Source organism: Salminus brasiliensis, chromosome 4 (assembly GCF_030463535.1).
Source record: "Salminus brasiliensis chromosome 4, fSalBra1.hap2, whole genome shotgun sequence".
Lineage (NCBI taxonomy): Eukaryota > Metazoa > Chordata > Actinopteri > Characiformes > Bryconidae > Salminus > Salminus brasiliensis.
Window position 1 is genome coordinate 46,426,135 of NC_132881.1, and position 21,318 is coordinate 46,447,452.

A 21,318-nucleotide genomic window follows, 5' to 3' on the forward strand; every position below is an offset into this window, starting at 1 on the left:
AGTAAAACACTGAAGCTCCACAGAGAGACGTGAGGGCTAAACTTACATTAAACAGAATTAAATAAATAAATAAAAAACATAAAAGGAATTATGAACCAAATGTTTAATGGGTATTATTCTCAACATAATGGGATCTTTTCCTCTGTAAAACTAAATTACAAAGTCACTCTCCTTGGCAATGGTCAAAAGCCGATCTGCACCAAGAACCCTTCCAGCTTCACGTACAGCTCGGCTCGACCCGCCATCCTTTAAGATCCACGGAAGACGAGCGTCCAGACTTTTTACTGTCCTGCACCAAAGTGGTGGAGCGAACTTCCCCTGGGTGTCCGAACAGCAGAGTCCAACGCTCACTGTCCTCAAACCCAGACTGAAGACCCTCCTCTTCTGAGAGGACTTGGGTGAAGAGTAGAGTATTATGGTCTCCATATTGACTTGTGTTTTGTAGAGTCTAAGAGTAGAGGGAGCTTTGGTTGAATCTTATTCTAGTCTATTCAACCAACTAAAGGGTACTTTCTGAGTTAAATTGTTCTTTTGTAAGTCGCTCTGGATAAAAGTGTCTGCTAAATGCTGTAAATGTAAATGTAAGTGTTGTAAAACTGCCAACCCCCCCCCCCTAATTGCCATCACATGTCCATGTGAATTCCTCTACTAAGTTAAAAGTCTATCGGCTACACAACTGAAGGAGCTATAACTTTAGCCTATAGACACAAATGACCATCCTTATGTCTAAAGGTTTTACTTCTGCACTAAAAGAGTAAAAATGTAAATGCAGCACCCCTCCCCCCTCTCTCAATGTGGTATGTGCTCATAGCCCCCTATGCCCCCCCCCCCCCCCCTTAAAAAGGTAGAAATGTAGGGTAATGTTGAAAAATGTGTCAAGGTTTCCTCTAAGGCCGCATACCAGAGGCCTCACACAGCAAAATATTGGGCAATACGTTTTGCTGATGATGTCACATGGGACTAGCAACACACATGTTGCGGTTAGGAGCACAAGTGAGCAATGAGGAACTGATGTGTGTACATGCTCGACACACATTTGTCTCATACTTCTCCCTGGACAAGGCCTTCGGGGGGGCTCTCGGGCTCTGTGGATTTACACAAAGTGCTGCACCGCTGCTTTTTAAAAGAAGCTGTCTCTCATGCTGTTCACACCCAGCTCTTTCACGCTACCCTCTCATTACTCTCATTATCTGCTTTCATATCAAGAGGAAAGCACATTCCACCGGCCCGTCTTTATGTGTCCTCATATCAAAAGCATCACAGTGTCCAAACCTGTAGCACAACAGGGCTTTCTGAAAGCACCTCTTCCCTCTTTAAACAGTTGCAAACATCTTCACATCCTGTTCTACCACATACCTGGATCATGAGCTAGAACTCAACTTGAATGGCAAACACAACTATGAGTAAAAATATACTTTCACTATAGTACAGTTTCTGCTCTTTAATTGAGTTAGATTAGGATACAGTACCAAACTTTCACTATAGTACAGTTTCAGCTCTTTAATTGAGTTAGATTGGGATACAGTACCATACTTTCACTATAGTACAGTTTCAGCTCTTTAATTGAGTTAGATTGGGATACAGTACCATACTTTCACTATAGTACAGTTTCTGCTCTTTAATTGAGTTAGATTGGGATACAGTACCAAACTTTCACTATAGTACAGTTTCAGCTCTTTAATTGAGTTAGATTGGGATACAGTACCATACTTTCACTATAGTACAGTTTCAGCTCTTTAATTGAGTTAGATTGGGGTACAGTACCATACTTTCACTATAGTACAGTTTCAGCTCTTTAATTTAGTTAGATTGGGATACAGTACCATACTTTCACTCTAGTACAGTTTCTGCTCTTTAATTGAGTTAGATTGGGATACAGTACCATACTTTCACTATAGTACAGTTTCTGCTCTTTAATTGAGTTAGATTGAGATACAGTACCATACTTTCACTATAGTACAGTTTCTGCTCTTTTAATTGAGTTAGATTGGGATACAGTACCATGTCTTCACTATAGTACAGTTTCTGCAAAAATGGGTTCTTTAAAAAGCCACTTATTTGTAAACAACAATGAAGATTAAATGTTTTTTAATTAACGAATCACATCACATAACATACAACAGCGCTACTCAATCCTGGTCCTAGAGATCTACCACCCTGCAGAGTTTAGCTCCATACTGAAGGCCTTCAGGAGCAACTGAACATTAGAGTCAGCTGTGTTGGATCTGAACTCTTCAGGGTGGTAGATCTCCAGGACCAGGATTGAGCAGCCCTGTCATACAAGATCTATGGGTCAATCAGTCCAATCCAAAGGTTTTCACCACAAGATTTCAAGTCCTTAAATTGTAATAATAATAATTATATTTTAGTGTTACTTTTTACTTTGGGGTTTTTTGGACTTACTTACTTAATACAGCTTTAAACCAGATCGGCCAATCAGATTAAAAGACCAGTCTAAGTGTAGTTTAATATGGCCTACAATGACCCGTCCAGTGTTTATAAGTAAAGCAGCTGTAACTGTGACAGCCTGTTTAATTAGTGCCTTTGATTTAAGCTCCATCACATTAACTCCAATTAAACAGTGTTTAACTGTTAGCCTTGGAATCATTTGGATGTGTATTTTGGGCAGCTGAACATTTAAACACGAGCAAAGGTTGATGAAGTTCTGGAGACCATGTGTTTGAATGGATCTGATGGCATGTGTCTGTGTGTGTGAATGCAGGAAATTTTTATTTCATAGCTGGAGAGACGCCGTAACTCATTGTCAGAGAAGTTCTTACTTATCTGATTCTGCCATGTTTGCCTAAAGGTTGATGGTTGCGATGTGGAGGAAGTCATTCAGAGTGGTTTGGTGGATAAACGTCCAGAGTAAGAACACAGTGGTGAATAAAACCAGACGTCTGAAGCCTTTGATGCCTTTAAAAGCTCCCTCACAGAAAGGCATTATGTCGAATGGTTATGGATGCACTGCCTGATGCACTGCCTGATGCACTGCCTGAGACACTGTTCTACCAAGTTTTACAACCTCCATTCATGGTGGAAGGATACTTGCAGTGAGTTGTACTGCAAAATAGTCCCAAAGAAAATGTATTTACCACATCTTATCATTATCATTAACAGTCCACGTAAAACATAGAAGACATGTAGGTTGACTGATGGTTTTAGATAAAAATAAAATGGCTATATTTGTGTAGTAGTCATGGAGACCAACGTCTGGTAGGCCAATATCTCTACAACGAACCATTTCAAACCAAACCCCACTCTGAATGAACAGGTTTACATCCCTGTGTTTACATCACTGATGTAAACAAAGAATACTGTAGTATTATACATACACAACATGGACAAAACTATTGGGACACCTGCTCATTCATTGTTTCTTCCAAAATCAATGGTGTAAAAAAAAAAGACAAATTCTTGAAAAACTAACTCTACTGTCCAGGGAAGAAGAAGGCTTTCTACTAGGTTTTGAAGGAGCATTGCTGTGAGGATTTGATTGTATTCAGTGACAAGAGCACTAGTGAGGTCTGACTGTTTGATGACTTACCCCACACCTCATCACCAACTCCTCAACTCATACTCAAAAGTATTGGATGGAGCTCCACCACCATCATTCCTGAGAACACAGTTCCTCCATTGCTCCACAGCTTAATGCTGGGGGGCTTTATACCCCTCTAGCTCAAGCCTCCTTATTAAATTAATTTAAATTAATCAATGGCTTAAAATAGTTTTAATTACCAAAAATGCATAATTTTAACACATATTATTATTTAATGTAATATTTAATACATAAATACATTCATTAACAATCAGTTATATCCCCCAAAAAGAATATGGGGAATAAACAGAAAAGTGAGACCCTTTTTATGCTTGTGAACAAATGACTATAGGTCATCTGGAATGCAAGGATGCATGAAACCAAACAGGAAAAAACTGAATTCTGTGATTCAACGATTGCAAAATAGAAACCCACATGCTGCTCTGAGAACATAACAGATACCTGTAAATGGTTTAGGTCACTGATTCCTGCGGCAGGACAAGAAGTAAACCAGTTAAGAAAGGTTAACCAACTGTATGACACCTATAATGTGGGCCTAAAAAGGTCTAAGGATCACGAATGCACCTTCCGGTGTACCATTTCCACCTGGCATTCATGAGGAAGATAGCAGATTAGAAAGTGAATTTAGTAATATAGCAAAGTAAGCCAAATTCTGTCACTCTCTGGCATGCTGTCAGTGGTTAAATGATACCTTAATGTTGTTAATGAGAGACTAAATTAAAAAATCAATACAGAGTCTTACTCAGGCTAAACAGTACTGCCAAGAAAGAATCTGACCTCAGAATGCGAATATATTACTTCATAGTAAGACGAAACCGAGATTAACTTACGGAAAAAAGGGCTCACGATTAGAAGGCACATCATCTGTCAAACATGATGGAGGCAGTGTCAAGGCATGACCAATGGAGCGACTGCTGATCGAAGTAGCAGAATTTGTTCTGAAGTGTATAGAGATCTACTTTTTGCTTAGATTCTATCAAATGCAGCTTTGCAAGTATGGACCATGCCAGTGGAGCTTGATAGGGGGGAGGGCCTTTTTTAATATACAAAGATATACATATACGTATACAAAGATGATCAAGGTAAAGAAGAAGGGTGACGTTGTATAACACAAGGGTGAAGTGAGAGGGGGAGATATATATATATCAAATATACAAATATATATAACAAGCTCTAATGAACCAAAAATAAACACACTTTCCACCAAATGTTCAAGTTATGTTTCCCTTTATTATGAAAAGATTCATTTCCTTCTTTAAAAAATGAAAAACACTTTGGTTAATCTTTGGCAAAACTAGTTTTGCATTGTAAATAAATGATAAAGTTTGAAAAAACAAAAACAAACCAACAAACAAAAAAATATACAATTATAATTCAAAATGATTTTTGGGAATAATGAGGTAAGATTAAGGACATATAGCAGAACTAAGATCAATAAATATGAAGAGACAACTAGAATCCTAATAAACACGGTTAAAATCACACTACACATGTTTGTACAAATGATCATCAGAACGTACTACAGCAAAAAGCATCCCCTCGCAGCTTTCTATTGTGGTGTAAAACCTGAAGTGAACGTCTGACCATGGATCTCCTGCAGGCTGTTCTCCCCTGACCCTTCTTTTAATGATTTTTAATGGATATTTCACAGAGAGCGTTTGCTCAGTAGCTCATTAACCTTCCTTTCAATGGAAGTCAATGTAAAAAATATGCGTATCGTCCCTGTCCAATGAAAAACATGTACCTCCAAAATGGTGAAGTTATAGAAGAAGGCAAAAATGTGATGGACTTTCAATGGAAGTCAATGTAAAAGAGTTTAATATGAGTCATTTAGAGCATTTCTATTGGTCAATTCATCCAGAATTATTAACACAGCGTGCAGAAGCAGATATAGGGTTCAAATAATGGAGAAAATAAAAAAACGGACTAAAATGGAGATACATGTTTTTTCATTGTCAATTTTGGAGCATTTCTATTGGTCCAATAATTATCAGAAATTTCTTCATCTTTACTGATGTTTTTAAGGCTCAACTCAATATGTATTGCATAATTTTGTAAGTTCACTCAGACTTTGCTCTGTCATCAGTTGTTTTATCATTGTAAGTTGGCCAGACTTCACTTTTCCTACAGTGGACCTGGCCTCAGAGCAGGGGAAGCCCTAAAGGTGTGCAGGCCAGGGGCTGAGAACCACTTTTTTTCAGACTCCTCTTGTTGATGACGTTGTTTCGACTAAGGCAGGCAGTATGGGCAGGGGTTTAATCATGCTCTGATCAGCGCTCCTAATGTTGCTGAATGAAGGCCCTGAGCTGGAGCTGCTGACGTTTGGCTGAGGTGCTGGTTCAGGCTGAGAGCGGCTCATAGGTGTGGAAGTGAATCCCTTTGGAGCAGGTGATCTTCATCACAGCCCCGTTCAGAGTCTCATCTGTTATAATGCGCATCATCCCCTCTGCGATCAGAGACGGCCTGGAAAAACACACACACACACACACACACACACACACACACACACACACACACACACACACATTCACAGACATCAGCTGAGAATATACAGTACATGCACTGAAAAGCTGGTGAAACTAAGCAAATCCATACAGTGTCTGGAGTTCACACAGAAGACCAGCACCTAAACCTGTTTTTCATCTGACCAACCTATCAATGACTTTACTGACCAACATCACATTCTGACCACTGACTTTATGTTTATTTGGGTTTATTCTAATGTTATATAGAATTAATTACAGGTAGACACTCTCACTGACCACTGACTTTATGTTTATTTGGTTTATTCTAGTGTTATATAGAGTTAATTACAGGTAGGCACTCTCACTGACCACTGACTTTATGTTTATTTGGGTTTATTCTAATGTTATATAGAGTTAATTACAGGTAGACTCTCTCACTGACCACTGAGTCTATGTTTATTTGGGTTTATTCTAATGTTATATAGAGTTAATTACAGGTAAACACTCTCACTTACCACTGAGTCTATGTTTATTTGTAACATAATTTATATGGAAATGATGAACACATTTGTATGTGAGCATGAATTCCCTCTCTCTGAAAGCTGCAGTTCTAATGTGAAAGTCCAATTTTCCCAACTCTCCCATCTTTTATCCAGGTTGTATTAGATAACACATTTTCTCTCTGAATTCCAGAGATCTAAAGAGATAAAAGCTCCATCCAGAAGTCCACTAACAGATTTGGCAGCAGTCCTATCTGTACCGTGCTCTAGCCAATGCACAAAATATGCTGCATGATGTTTTAAAAGTTCAGTACACTATCAGTTCTGCAAGGTGGCTAATAATACTGTACCCAGCAACAGGGGGTTTTAACAAAGGGGTTTTACAGTAGAAGCTCCAGATCTCATCAGAACAGATGCATCTCACCAGAAGCAGGTGAACATAAATCCAGTAATAAGGAGAAACAAGAGCTTCTCATTCTGAAGAAAGTAGTGAGATCTTGTTGGTGAGCTAGTCTGAAGAACAGAGCTCGGCTCCTCCAGGTTACTCCTGGACGTCCCCTCCCCAGTCCAGCCAGCACAGCGTGGAGGATGTGTTCAACTCCATCAGAAGCAGCAGCAGCAGCAGCTCACCTGATTTCCCATCATTAAGCCCTGATTTACCACCAAACCAGGTGTTGACCTGAGGAGAACTCTAAATAATACTAGACTCCATGAGGAGAACTTTGGAGATGTTCTAATGATGAACACAGTGATGGAGAACCAACACCACCACTTTCTGTAGGAGTGTTAATATTAGTGTTTTTTCTAATATCAGTGTTTTACTGACCAGATAAACTCTTACTGACCAGATAAGGAGCTTTTCACTTTGACAAGAGCCAAATCTTTATCTCCAAAATGGCAAGACGTGTGGGGATTGTCTGTTCTATCTAGTCTAAAGGGATTAAAAGGCTATTGTGGCACAAGTCTTTGATTATGGAAGGAATGTGTGAGAACGCACAGTGCGGGTACACTTCTGTGTACGGAGCTGCATAGGCTATAAATCCGAACGTAATCCGATCACCAAAAACACTGTTAATACCAGATGTGCTCAGAGTGCCCAGGCTAACCCCCGTCCACTGTCAAAAACACCAACAATGGACACATGAGCATTGCAAAAGGACGATTGAGCAATGGTCTATACTGTACTTCTGCATCTCACTGTTAGTCCTGTCTTCAGAACATGGTCACATTTAAAAATGAGCTATTCATTTCTTTATGAACATTTTTATTATCTTTATTATCTGTGTGCCTTTACAATTGATTATTTAATCAGAACATTTATATAACTGATCTATATTTCTGTGGAGCTTTGATTAAATCGTAAAAATATTTGGATATATTTTTAATACGCTACTGCATTCCTATTTACCAGACACGGTACTGTCTTTATATTTTATTACTTTTTAGGACAAATTGCTGCAGTAGAGAATCTTCTAACTAAGGTGAAGGAAGCTGTAAAACAAACACACATTTCATCAGAAACAACAGCTGCAACATCTAATTAAAGACTACAACAGACATAAAGAGGCCAAAATTCTTTTTCTATAAATATATATTTTTAGATTTTATATTTATATACTGATCTTGTATTTTTTTTCTTACTTTTTAATATATAATTATATTTTATATTTTGTAATTATATTTAAATTGTATGATTAATTCTAATATATATATATATATATAATTTTGTAAATTCATATTCACCAGAAACAGTGCTGTATGTCTTTATTTATTTAGTTATTTTTTAGAACAAATAGCTGTAGTAGAGAATTATCTCTAAAGCTAAGGTGGAGGAAGCTGTAAGACAAACACACGTTTCATCAGAAACCACAGCTGCAACATCTAACCAGAGACTACGACATCTGACCACGTACACGGACAAGCTGTTCCAGTACAGCTGCGGTTGGCGGACGCAGACTGTTTCAGCAGGATGAATAATCCTGACTCTGTTAGATGAATTAGGCTACATTAGGTCACCTTCACTATAACAGTGCAGCAGCAGCACATAGCTGCCCTTTCTTCTCTCCACATCCAGCATTTAACATCAACCCTGAATTAGGACTTGACCTAGAGAGAAAACAGGAGCCACAGAGAGACGACCTGCAGATAAACAGCTGTTTCTGTTTCAGTTAAGGTGACTGTCCATTGATCAGATGTACATGTATTGGCTGATCAGTCAAGACGTCCAATGTTTTACTGACACTGTGTGACGCTGCCATCTCCCACAGTCTTAAATTCTGCACTAGCCAATCTGCTGTGTGCTAGGCAATGTCCTGCTGTCTATTTCTGTCCTTGCGCAAGTGCATCTGAGGTTTCTGAGAAGTATCAGTTTTACTACATTAGCCTCACACTTCCAGTGCAAAACTAAGGATCACTAAACATGTCTTGACTGGTTGACTACATGTGCATTAAGGGGTGCATGATCTCAGCCATTTTTTGTAGGTTCTTAATGGAGGACATAAAGACGACACCTATATGACATCATCACTGTTTCTCAATTATTTCATGTTATTCAATTTATTCTGAATTCTGAATTAATTGGTATCTATTATGGATTATTCTGTATCTAGTATAACATATTGAGGAGCAACTGTGGATTATGCAGCATCAACTATGAATTTGTCATCTGTTATGAATTATTCAGCAAAGTCAACATCAACTATAAATTATTCACTAATTGCATTTACTACAGAATATTCAGTATGAAGTATGAATTTGTTCAAAACCTGCTAAGAATTGTTCAGCAAACCCTATGAATTATTTAGGATCAACTAGGAATTATTCAGTTTCTAGTAATCTAGTATGAATCTAGTATGAATATGTGGTTGGAGTGGCGCAACAGATAACACCACTACTGGCCAGGAAGCTACCACACCATGTGAGAGACTAGGGTTCAATTCCTGGTCTGGGTGACTGTGCTGCGCTACACCCATAAGAGTCCTTAGGCAAGACTCCTAACACTACATTGGCCCTCCTCTGTAATACAAGTAACCTTTGTAAGTCGCTCTGGATAAGAGCGTCTGCTAAATGCCATAAATGTAAATGTAATTATCCAGCATCAACTATAAATTAATTAATACCTGGCATAAATTATCTAGGAAACACTATGAATTATTCAATAATTACAGTAAAATAAATGAATCAGTATCCACTATGAATTATTTAGCAAACACTTACACCTTGCTCAAGGTGCATCATGCTATCTTACACCCCGCCAACAGTCTATGTTCACTTCCGCCTGTGTCGTTTAAACAGTAGCACTGCTTGTGAATATATCTACTCCAGTGGGTGCGGTGGTCTCGAAATGAGGGGTGTTCAGGTCAGTTTCTGGAGTATTGCTGTGTATCTTGGCAACGGAAAACACAGGAGGAGCTCCACCGACTGAAAACAGCCTAGACAGACGTTCATCAACAGTCAGGCGTTCGTTGCTATCTCAGCAGTGAATTGTCATACAATTCCCCCCCCCACACACACTTTACACTACTGAAATAGCAACCCGCCAAGGTCAGTCACACCGCACTTGGCTCTTAAAGGGAACGGCGAGAGACACGCTGATTGGTTTATTACTGCACGTTACACCCAAAACAAACACACCCATGATTCATATAATCAATCAGGGTGTTCGAGACTCAGTACATGACTTTTAAGCATTTCGAGCAGAACAAAGTGAACTTTTCTCGTCGTTACCATAGCAAAGACACCGACACGCCCCTAAATCAAGCTATGCGGTGCTCGGTTGACGGGTTGTCAAAAGATTGTAAAATAGAGCTCTATGAATTATACAGTGACTTCACTAAAGTACTGAGTATCCACTGTGAATTATTCAGTATCCAGTACTGTGAATTAGTGTAGAACTACTGTGTAAGGCCTGTAGTTGGGGCAGTGGTGGCTCTGTGGTTAGAGCTCTGGACTGTTGATGACAGGGCTGTGGGTTCAATACCCGGGCTCAACAAGCTGCCACTGTAGGGGCCTTGAGCAAGGCCCTTCACCCTCTCTACTCCGTGGGTGCTGAAGTTGGCTGTGTGTTCACTGCCCCTAGTTCACTAGTGTGTGTGTGTGTGTGTGTGTTCACTACCACAGATGCGTCAAATGCGGAAAACACATTTCGCAACCTTTTTAGTTCTGGAAGTGAGGAACTGTAGAGAGCAACCACATCTGGATCCTAGCATCAGAGAACTTCTTCCAAAAGCCTGACAACAAAGACATTCCTACTGGACGATCTTTTTGAGATTTTGATGAGAAATTCTGCTCGATCTAGCAGAACAGCGCCAAACTCCAACCGGGCTACGCTAATCTAGAGATAGGAGTACAGAGCTGTCCCCGACGTGAACTCCCTGTGTGCTGTGTACACCATGTCCTCCTCAGAGATAAGAGTGTGAAAATATGAAAACAAGAGACTCCCCACATCAACGAGGATATTCCTTCAGAGGCTGATTGCCTTCTCCACCCTGTTTTGTCTACCCCTACTATCTCTCTAGCCTTTCTTCTAGCCATAGCGTGTCTATCCTTAACTCTTTAAATCTTCTCGATTCTCGCTGGTTGATGGTAAACATTTATCTTCCAACAAGCTGGATCTGAGACATTTACATTTATGGCACTTAGCAGACGCGACTTACAAAAGTGCTTTGCTATTTACTCCAGAAAAACCTCAGCTAGTTTAAATAGACTAAAATTCAAAGCTCCTCTAATCTTAGACTCTACTAAACACAAGTCAATATGGAGACCATAACACTCTACTCTTCACCAAAGTACTCTCAGAAGAGGAGGGTCTTCAGTCTGGGTTTGAAGACAGCGAGTGTTGGACTCGTTCCACCACTTCGGTGTAGGACAGTAAAAAGTCTAGACGCTCGTCTTCCGTGGATCTTAAAGGATGGTGGGTCGAGCCGAGCTGTACTTGAAGCCGGAAGGGATCTTGGTGCAGATTGGCTTTTGAACATTGCCATCAAGTCCGGAGGGGCTGGCTGGTCCAGTCTTGGCTTTGTAGGCCAGAGTCAGGGGTCTGAATCTGATGACCTGGGCAGCAGCTACAGGAAGCCAGTGAGGAGCAGCAGAGTAGGAGCTGAACATGGCTGAATTTAGAAACGTGGAAGACGACCCGTTAATATGAGTATGAACAGTTCTGTACAAAGCTGAGAGGCAATTGGCTCCTCTGAAACATTTTCATTTAGGAAATATTAGTAAGGGAAGATCAGTAGTTTCAAATGTGGAGCTATGAATGCTTATACATGCTGTATTCCCCTCACTAAGCATGGCTGCTCAATGCAGCTGCTAGATTACTCACAAGCTCAAACAAAAGGTCTCATATAATTCCCCTGTTATAATATTAATAACATTCATTAATAAAATTCTGATGCTTATTTATAGAGCGTTGTATGGTCAGGCTCCAGATTATTCATCAGTATGTTTTCTTATGTCAGTTAAAGTCAGTTCCACGCTCCCGCTTAAAGACTCGTGAGGATCGAGTGTTTGAGGTTTTTGCTCCTAAGCTGTGGAACACTTTGCCATCTTCTCTAAGATCCCGCCAGTTCATATATATATATATATATATATATATATATATATATATATATATATTTATTTAGTGTTTAAACATTTTTATTTAAACACTTTGTTTCTGTAAAAATTAAGAAACTGCCTGATTTGTGCCATAATCAATCTAATTACAACTAATGCCTCAGGGGAAACGCTTTTGAGAGAATAGGATGGAATATTTATCATGTCAGTTTGCAAAGGATTAGTAAAACCCAAATCTATTTGTATGTTTTGTTAAATAGTAGATAAAAGTCTCTGAAAGTGGCTAATCCAACCCAAACTGCATTAAAATAAACCCAAATAAACATAAGGCTAGTTAGAGTTTCTACCTGTAATAAACCCAAACAAACACTAGGCCAGTGGTCATTGAGAGTGTCTACCTGTAATTAACTTCAGATAACATTAGAATAAACCCAAATAAACATAAAGTCAGTGGTCAGTGAGAGTGTCTACCTGTAATCAACGCTATATAACATTAGAATAAACCCATATAAACATAAAGTCAGTGGTCAGTGAGTGTGTCTACCTGCAATTAACTTTATATAACATCAGAATAAACCCAAATAAACATAAAGTCAGTGGTTAGTGAGTGTCTACCTGTAATTAACTCTATATAACATTGGAATAAACCCAAATAAACATAAAGTCAGTGGTGAGTGAGAGTGTCTACCTGCAATTAACTCTATATAACATTAGAATAAACCCAAATAAACATAAAGTCAGTGGTCAGTGAGAGTGTCTACCTGCAATTAACTCTATATAACATTAGAATAAACCAAAATAAACATAAAGTCAGTGGTTAGTGAGTGTCTACCTGTAATTAACTCTATATAACATTGGAATAAACCCAAATAAACATAAAGTCAGTGGTCAGTGAGAGTGTCTACCTGTAATTAACTCTATATAACATTAGAATAAACCCAAATAAACATAAAGTCAGTGGTTAGTGAGTGTCTACCTGTAATTAACTCTATATAACATTATATAAATAAACAAAGTCAGTGGTCAGACTGTGCAGTTTGTCAGGAAAGTGAGTGAGATGTTGGTTGGATGAATTAGAAGAGCAGAGGTTTAGGTGCTGGACTTCTCTGTGAACTCCAGACACTGTATGGATTTGTCCAGTTGCTGATTGCTGTTTACTGTAATGAAGGACTGATTAGATCATCTAGAGATTCCTCGAAGAAAATCTGCTTTGTAAATGTACTGAATTATTTGGGGTAGCCTCTGTAATAAAGGTGTAATAGTACAGTATGACCGTTACCCTGGAGCAAACATGTATGAGCACTGATGTACGTAATGTGGAACCAAATTTACAAGCGCAAATTCAACCTGGAACCTTTTAAGCTGTTAGCCGTTAGCAAGTTGCCAACATACCACAACATACCACTATGTCCAGCGAAGAAGACTTTCTACTAGATTTTGGAGGAGCATTGTTGTGAGGATTTGATTGCATTCAGCCACAAGAGTATAAGTGAGGTCAATATGTTGGATGATCATCCAACCCATCCCCAACTCATCCCAACTCATTCTGGGTGGAGTACCATCCATCACTGCAAAGAGCACAGTTCTTCCACTGCTCCACAGCTCAGTGCTGGGGGGCTTTATACCCCTCAAGCCCACGCCTGGCATTAGGCATGGTGCATTTGCACATCTGTGTCAGCAACAGATGCAACTTAAAGTAGATGAATATATTTATTAGAAGGGTGTCTACAAACATTTGGACAAATAGTGTATGACTAATGTGAGAGTGTATGTTCAGCGTTTACATTTTACGGCTTAACACATTATAGGCTAATCAAACTCCTGACCTTACCTCAAGGGGGCGCTGTATGATACTAGGTGGAACAAACTGTACCCTGTACAATCTGAAGAAAACGAAGCTAGCTTAAAGATTTTGGTGGGTTTGGCTGCTTGTTTCCTGTTCTATCTAACCTGTACCGAACTGTGAGGCCACACTGTGGTTCAAACTGAGCCATGAGGTCCAAACCGTGAATTCTGTGAACCGTTACACCCCTAATCTCTTACAACAAACCCCAACAAACCCCATCAAACCCCGAATCCGCCGATCTTTAAAAGGCAGTAAGTACACCGAATGTAACTTGCATGGCCTGTACTTACTGAAGCACCCCGTACTTGTCCATTCTCTGCTTGAACTCGTCCTTGAACTTCACGAACTTGCCCATGGTCTCCTCATTTTCGACGGTGTGAAGAAGCTGTGTGTCCACGAAGGCCGGGCACAGGGCGTTGATCCTCACCCCGTAATCACACTGCTCAGACGCGTCCTGCCAGGAACAAAACGTGTCCAAACAAGGTCAGCCTAAATAACACACGTTGCATAAAGAATGTGTCAACACAGCGACTGAGGAGAGGGTGATGTTATCTGGGAGCTTCCAGGCTCAGCTGGTGTGTTCTGACTGAAGGACCATGAGGTTTCCTCACAATTAAGAGACTTTTAGAGACTTCCGTAGTGACATTTGAAAGTCTTTTGGCTGCCAGACTGTCTGTGTGTATACAAATTTGATCCTAATGGCTTATCTGCTTAAATAAAGGTAAAGTGATGATCCTCTGGAGCTTTCAATGAGCTACTGTGTTTCTATCACTGTACTCGGTATACAAGCCTAGTTTTGCTGGACCTCTATTGGCTGCATTGAAGGGCATTCGTCAACGTCAAGGGCATTTTGGGACCAAACGATCTGCTTTTTATTATAAAAAAGGTTCTTTGGTGTAAAATCACCTCTATCATGTGTCCTGTAGCTTTGCATGTGACCCTGCCTGGTAAAGGACTCAAGCCTTGCCTTAAGAGCCTTAAGATGTAGGCCGCCTATTTACTAGTGTTTAGATATGAAGGGCCCAGAACCTCATGAAGATGGTGCACACACAGTAATGTCCCAGTATGTCTTCGTTCCACTTCCTTTTGCAATAATATTTCAAGCAAGGAGACCCAATCTCAGCTTACCTGAGATCGACACTCCTCTCAGCAGCACAGATACTTGCTAGCTTTGTGGCTAAATGTTGTCCAGTACCAGAAAAATGTCTCTTCTAGGAAAACTAGAGGCAGTTCTTGCATGTTCACGATTCATCAGTCAGTCAGTCAGTCAGACGGTCAGTCAGTAAGTGAAACTGCCTCTTCTAGGCCAGCCCCTCCAGGCTGTCCGGCAAAAGTGGTTTGTCTGTTCATCCTAAAGAAATAATTTCTTGTTGTAAAATAATAAAAAAACTGAACTGGGTTTATTCAACCCAACTAAATATCATCTAAAGAACCACTTTTTACAGTGTAGAAAAGAAGCTCCATGCTACCTTTATTGTTGGACGCACTGTGATAGTACGCCACAAATTCGGAAAGCAATTTACGATAAAATAAAGTTGTTAACAGCAAAACAAAGAGCAAATTAAACAGCCGCTATCTGGCAATGGCCTTAAAATAATACGCATGTTTAATATACTCCATACACTATATGGACACAAGTATTGGGACACCTACTTATTCATTGTTTCTTCCAAAATCAAGGTTATTAAAAAGTGTTTTCCTGATTTTGTTGGAATAACTGTCTCTGACATACAGGGAAAAAGGCTTTCCACTGATTTTGGAACATTGCTGTGAGGATCTGATTGTATTCCGCAACAAAAGCTTTAGTGTGGATAGTGTGGTTAGTGAGGATGTTGGATGATCATTACCCCACCTTATGCCCAACTCATCCCAAAAGTATAGCATGGAGAACCATCATTCCAGAGAATGCTAGAGGGGTGTAGAGCTCTATATGCCTTTAGCCCACACCCCATGCCTATGCATTAGGCAGCATGGTGCCAATAGGTTCATGTAGTTTATCTGCTCCAGAGAGTCCTATTCTATTGGCAGTACTTCTCTACAGGGACTAGACAAGCTGTGTGCATTTGCACATCTGCATCAGCAATGGGCGCAACTTAAAGTAGCTAAATGCATTCATTTGAAGGGGTGTCCACAAACATTTTTTTTTATATAGCTATCATTGTTGTGAGTAAATCTCATATTTTGGAATATATAATGTAAGAAATTGCAGCAATGTTCTGCCCTGAAATGTGAGCTCAGACTAGACGATCCTCTACTTCAGGACGACCACCTTTAGTGTAGTGTTGCTTCTACACTTTTAGGTCAGGAAACAAAAGGTGTCTGTTGTTACAGAAAGGGGCTGAACAGTTTAACACAAATGCCGCTTCATTTACATTACAAACTCACCGTGACTCCCTTCACACCCAACAGGAAGCAAATAGTCACTTCCAGAGGTTCAGTAGATGCAGCAGAATGTTCGGAGATTAAGTGTGCTTTTGCTTTTATTGTTATAAAGACTTGCTCAGAGAGAGACGTCATTAAAATAATTAAAAAGTAATGTCACTAATTACTCTGACTAAGGCTGTTAGTCTATTACTCTGAATAGTACTCATGTAAACAGCATGGTTTAATTATTATGGTCTGACTAAGGTGTTTGACGTATGTGATTAACACATACGGTCCAGACTAATATCGGTCGGGCTATTTCAGACAAAAGGAATGAGACGAGGGACAAAAGGAGTCTGTGCTTCTCCTGAGAGGAAGAGGCACGTCTCATGTTAAACATTTTGACAGAAATAGACATCAGTTGATGTTTAAATGGAAGGAAAAGCTGGTAGAACTGAGCACAGGTCTTTTAAACAGTGGAAAACTTCTTGGTTTGATCCAGTTTCTTTGGGTGATCAGTACTTCTTACACTGAGAAAATGACACTTGGACATAATTAGCAAAAAAGTCCCAGTGTACATTTTTCTCAGTGTAGGCATGAGCTAGTTATGTAAACTAGTGTTACCTAATTTGAATATCTCTACATTGATAAAAGTGGTTTATGAAAGAATTGTGTGTAATGTCTGCTGCACATTAATATCTATCTATACATATCCACACTAATACCCATACACATATCCATTCTCAGACCCATAACCATTCATACGCATACCAATGGCCAGTACCCATATCCATACCCATCTATATCCATACCAATACCCATATCCATCCCTATCCCCATACCAATACTCATATTCATACCAAAAACCATACGCATATCCATTCTCATACCTATACCAATTCCCATATCCATACCAATAGTAATACCAATACCCATTGCCATTTCATTACTCATACCAATCCAATATATTTACCTATACATAGCCATCCAAACCCATACCATCAGTCACACCAATACCCATATCCATACTCATACCTATTCCAATTTCCATATCCATTATCATACCTATACCAATTTCCATATCCATTCTCATACCTATACCAATTTCCATATCCATTCTCATACCTATACCGATTTCCATATCCATTCTCATACCTATACCAATTTCCATATCCATTCTCATACCTATACCAATTTCCATATCCATTCTCATACCTATAGTGATTTCCATATCCATACCAATAGTTAATATCAATACCAATACTGATACCAATACCCATATCCATTCCCATACCTATGCCTATACCAAATTCCATATCCATTCTCATACCTATACCAATTTCCATATCCATACCAATAGTAATACCAATACTTATTGCCATATCATTACTCATACCAATCCAATACATTTACCCATACATTGCCATCCAAACCCATACTGACAACTATTTATACCTATACCAATAATCATACCAATGCTCATCCATACTTATGCCAACTCCATACCCATATAATTCAATGTATCACTCTAAAATACGGTATCTGTCAGGGCATCTCCCACTGTCGGACACCTTGCAGTATGAACAGAAGAACGGTAATGGTGTACTCACTGCCATTGCTCTGGAGAAGCCGATCACGCCGTGCTTCGTGGCTGTGTACACCGGTTGATGAGGAGAATGCAGGAATGCTGTGAGAAAACAAACATCGGAAACACATCAGTGAATACATTCCAGCTGTCCACCGAACAACCACGCAAACCACGCCTTAGGCCACAGTATGATCACACACAGATCACACAGAATGATGGCCCAGAAATGGGCCAGATGTGGTTGCTGGAAATTTCAACCTCAGTCCAATGTTGTAACTAGTGGTTGAGTGGCGTGTCGGTTCTGGATGGCAGGTCTATTCGAAATTATACGATGTAGTTTGAGAGGAGTGTGTGAAGTTTTAGGCTTGGGTTTGCTAACTGGTATGAGCTTCTAAATGAGCTAAATTAGCCCCCCAAACAGGCCTTGACTACATTTGTGGAAAAAGAGAAAAAAATATGCCAATTTTTAATGTAACGTGCACTGTGATGACCTGCTCTGGGCTTCTCCGGGGCTTCACTTGAAGGCCCCTTGAGCTTCAAACAGCAGGGTTTTCATCTCACCAGAGGCCAAAACTCGAAACAACTGTGACTGATTCCTTGTGTTTTCGTCATGGAAAAACTGAACCCTCCAAGGCCGAGGATTTCTCTCGCCTCTTTTAATTCCGGAATAAAAAAAAAAGCTGGCTGCTCGGTGTATTTCACCCGAAGAAACTCACCAGAAACATAAAAGGGCTAAGGATCATTTCCCAAGCTAATACGCTTCACTTTATAGCACAGTTACACTTACTATGTCTTTTTACGACGTCATATAATCCTAAACGGCAGTTTTTCGGAGGGTTTTGATGTCCCCGCTCGCCACTACGCTCTAATAAATATCATCTGTCTGCCCGGGCCGTTTCTTTGTGCATTCGTTTATCACTAAATTGTTGCGCGCTGCATCCATTACCTCAAAGCTCAAGGCTCTGACATGATAAACAACTTTACAACCCGCACCAACCCTTCAATTATCGACGGCAGATGTGCAAAGACGGCATTTACAATTAAACAGCTTCTTGTGAGTTCTGGATGAATGAATCTAAACACAATTGTTGACATGGCTCCAGCAAAATAGTTGCGCACTTGCGCACAATGGATGCCTCTGTTTCGTGGTGTTTACCTCCGCCACAGATGTTCCAACTTTGGCCCGAGCTGAAAGCTCCACGTTAATTTCGGGGTTAGCTTGTAATAAACCAAACAATGAGGTAATCCCACAAAGACGTGTCTCCAGTGGTGAGCGCCTCACTGGTGTTGCGTAAGTACAGCAAGAGGCAAGAGACTGCACCTAAAATTGGCTGCAGAGCCTTTGCAGAGCTGCAGGAGCCCGTAGGCTCAGGCGTGCAGGCAAAGGAAAACAGCAAAACAGCACAATGGTGGTGCCTCGTTTTACTGTATTCATGTCCTGAGCAAGCACGGTTTCATTTAATGGTATCAAGAACACCTAGGTGAAGACCGGGCCTTGTGGTACAATGTGCTTTGGACTGATGAATGTTGGGTCTTGCCCTGATGGTTTCCTCCCTGTTCATTTACCATGAACATCCAGCTTGTTCGGTCTCTTTCTAAAGGTAGATGCCGCACCTTGATGTCAACTGTGATAAGATCTACCTGTAGGTCCTGTAATCACATTGCAGAATTTCTGGAGACTGCTTTACATATCTTGTGGTTCTGCTCTTCAGCTGAACATGCTAGGTTGGTCTGACCTGGCCATGTTGGTCAGTTGTTGCACTTATAAGCGAATATTTTCAGATAGTTCTGAAATTAAGCCTGACCTGGCCAGACTCCTCTGCATCTACAAGCTTCTTTCTGAAGGCCTTAGAGAGCTCTTTGGATCTGGCCATGATGGTGATCTTCTTCACCACTCACTTCAACCATCAAGAGCAGACCAGACTAAATGTCTGATGTTTAAATCAGACTCTCAGACCTCCAGAATACTCCTCTCCAACCATGTTCTGATCATCTGCAGCTGATCTTCTCAGTCTAATTCTACACATTTGAAGAAATGTTCGGGGTTCAAACTTTTACCTCACAAGAAAACTGCATTTCTATTAATTACACTTTATAAATGATGTTTAAAGATATGTTTTTACAATTGTAATTGGAATCATGCCCCCCTCCCCCCTCCCCCCCAAAAAAATACTTCAATATTAATTCAACTACAAATATACCTGATCCTTTTTTTTTGATGACTTTGGAGATATATTAGATATAAGAGATAATAAAGAAATGTATCAGTAATTATATTATATATATATATATATATATATATATATATATATATATATATATATATATTATCCAGTATCTACTAGGATCAGTGCTTACTATCAATTATTTAGTATCTACTAAAATAATTCAGCAATTACAGCGTATTAGTCAGTATCCATTGCATAATGTGTATGTTTTATAGTGAGGAGAGTGGTAAATTGAAGCGTGGATTATTTTATTATTTGTTATATAGATATACTATGTATTAATAAGTATATACCTTGGGCTTTTAAGTAATTACTAATAATTATCCAGTACCTACTATATATTATCCGGTATCTACTAGAAATCATTCAGTGCCTACTATCAATTATTAAGTATCTACTAAAATAGTTAAGTAATTACTGTGTATTAGTCAGTATCATCTACATAATGTGTATGTTTTAATGTTGGTAGAGTGGGGAATTAATTAGTGTGGATTATTTAGCATATACTATTTATTATTCTGTATCTACTTTGGGTTTTTCAGTAATTACTAATAATTATCCAGTATCTATTAGAAATCATTCAGTGCATACTATGAATGATTATTTACAGTAATTACTAAGAATTATCCAGTATATACCATATCTTGTCCAGTATCTACTAGGAATCATTCAGTGCCTACTATCAATGATTAAATATCTACTAAATTGATTCAGTAATTACAGTGTATTAGTCAGTATCTACTGCACAATGTGTATCTTTTATAGTTGGGACATTGAAGTGTGGGTCATTTAATTTTTTTTTATGTATTATTAAGTATCTACTATGCCTTTTTCAATAATTACTAATAATTATCCATTACTTACTATATATTATCCAGTATCTACTAAAAATCACTCAGTGCCTACTATCGATTATTAAGTATCTACTGAAATGATTCAGTTACTGTATATTAGTCAGTATCTGTTGCAAAATGCTCATGTTTTATAGTTAGGAGAGTGGGGAATTAAAGTGTGGAGCCACATGCGGACCCTGCCGAGTTTACTAGGGGGTGTGTTAGAGAAGGAAAAACACCAGAGACAGTGTGTGTACATAGCAGCAAAAAAAGCTGTAGCCTATCACCGAGTTTCATCACAGGAGACACACTCAGGACAGCGGCGTATCTCTCTTCGACCATCTGAAGGCCATTTCTGCCTGTTCTTGTTTGAACGTGCCTG

At 39.4% G+C, this 21,318-nt stretch overlaps 1 protein-coding gene across 1 annotated transcript in view; it reads right to left on the bottom strand.

Moving 5' to 3' along the window:
• Positions 1-4,769: 4,769 nt before the first annotated feature.
• Positions 4,770-21,318, bottom strand: part of hpgd (15-hydroxyprostaglandin dehydrogenase) — a 30,818-nt gene continuing 14,269 nt past the window's right edge. Inside the window, exons 5-7 of the mRNA XM_072678575.1 lie at positions 17,898-17,974; positions 14,214-14,377; positions 4,770-6,022 (exon numbers count right to left, since the gene is read on the bottom strand). Of these exons, the coding sequence (XP_072534676.1) occupies positions 5,899-6,022; positions 14,214-14,377; positions 17,898-17,974 (365 nt within the window). The 3' untranslated portion in view covers positions 4,770-5,898. The remainder of the gene's footprint in view (positions 6,023-14,213; positions 14,378-17,897; positions 17,975-21,318) is intronic.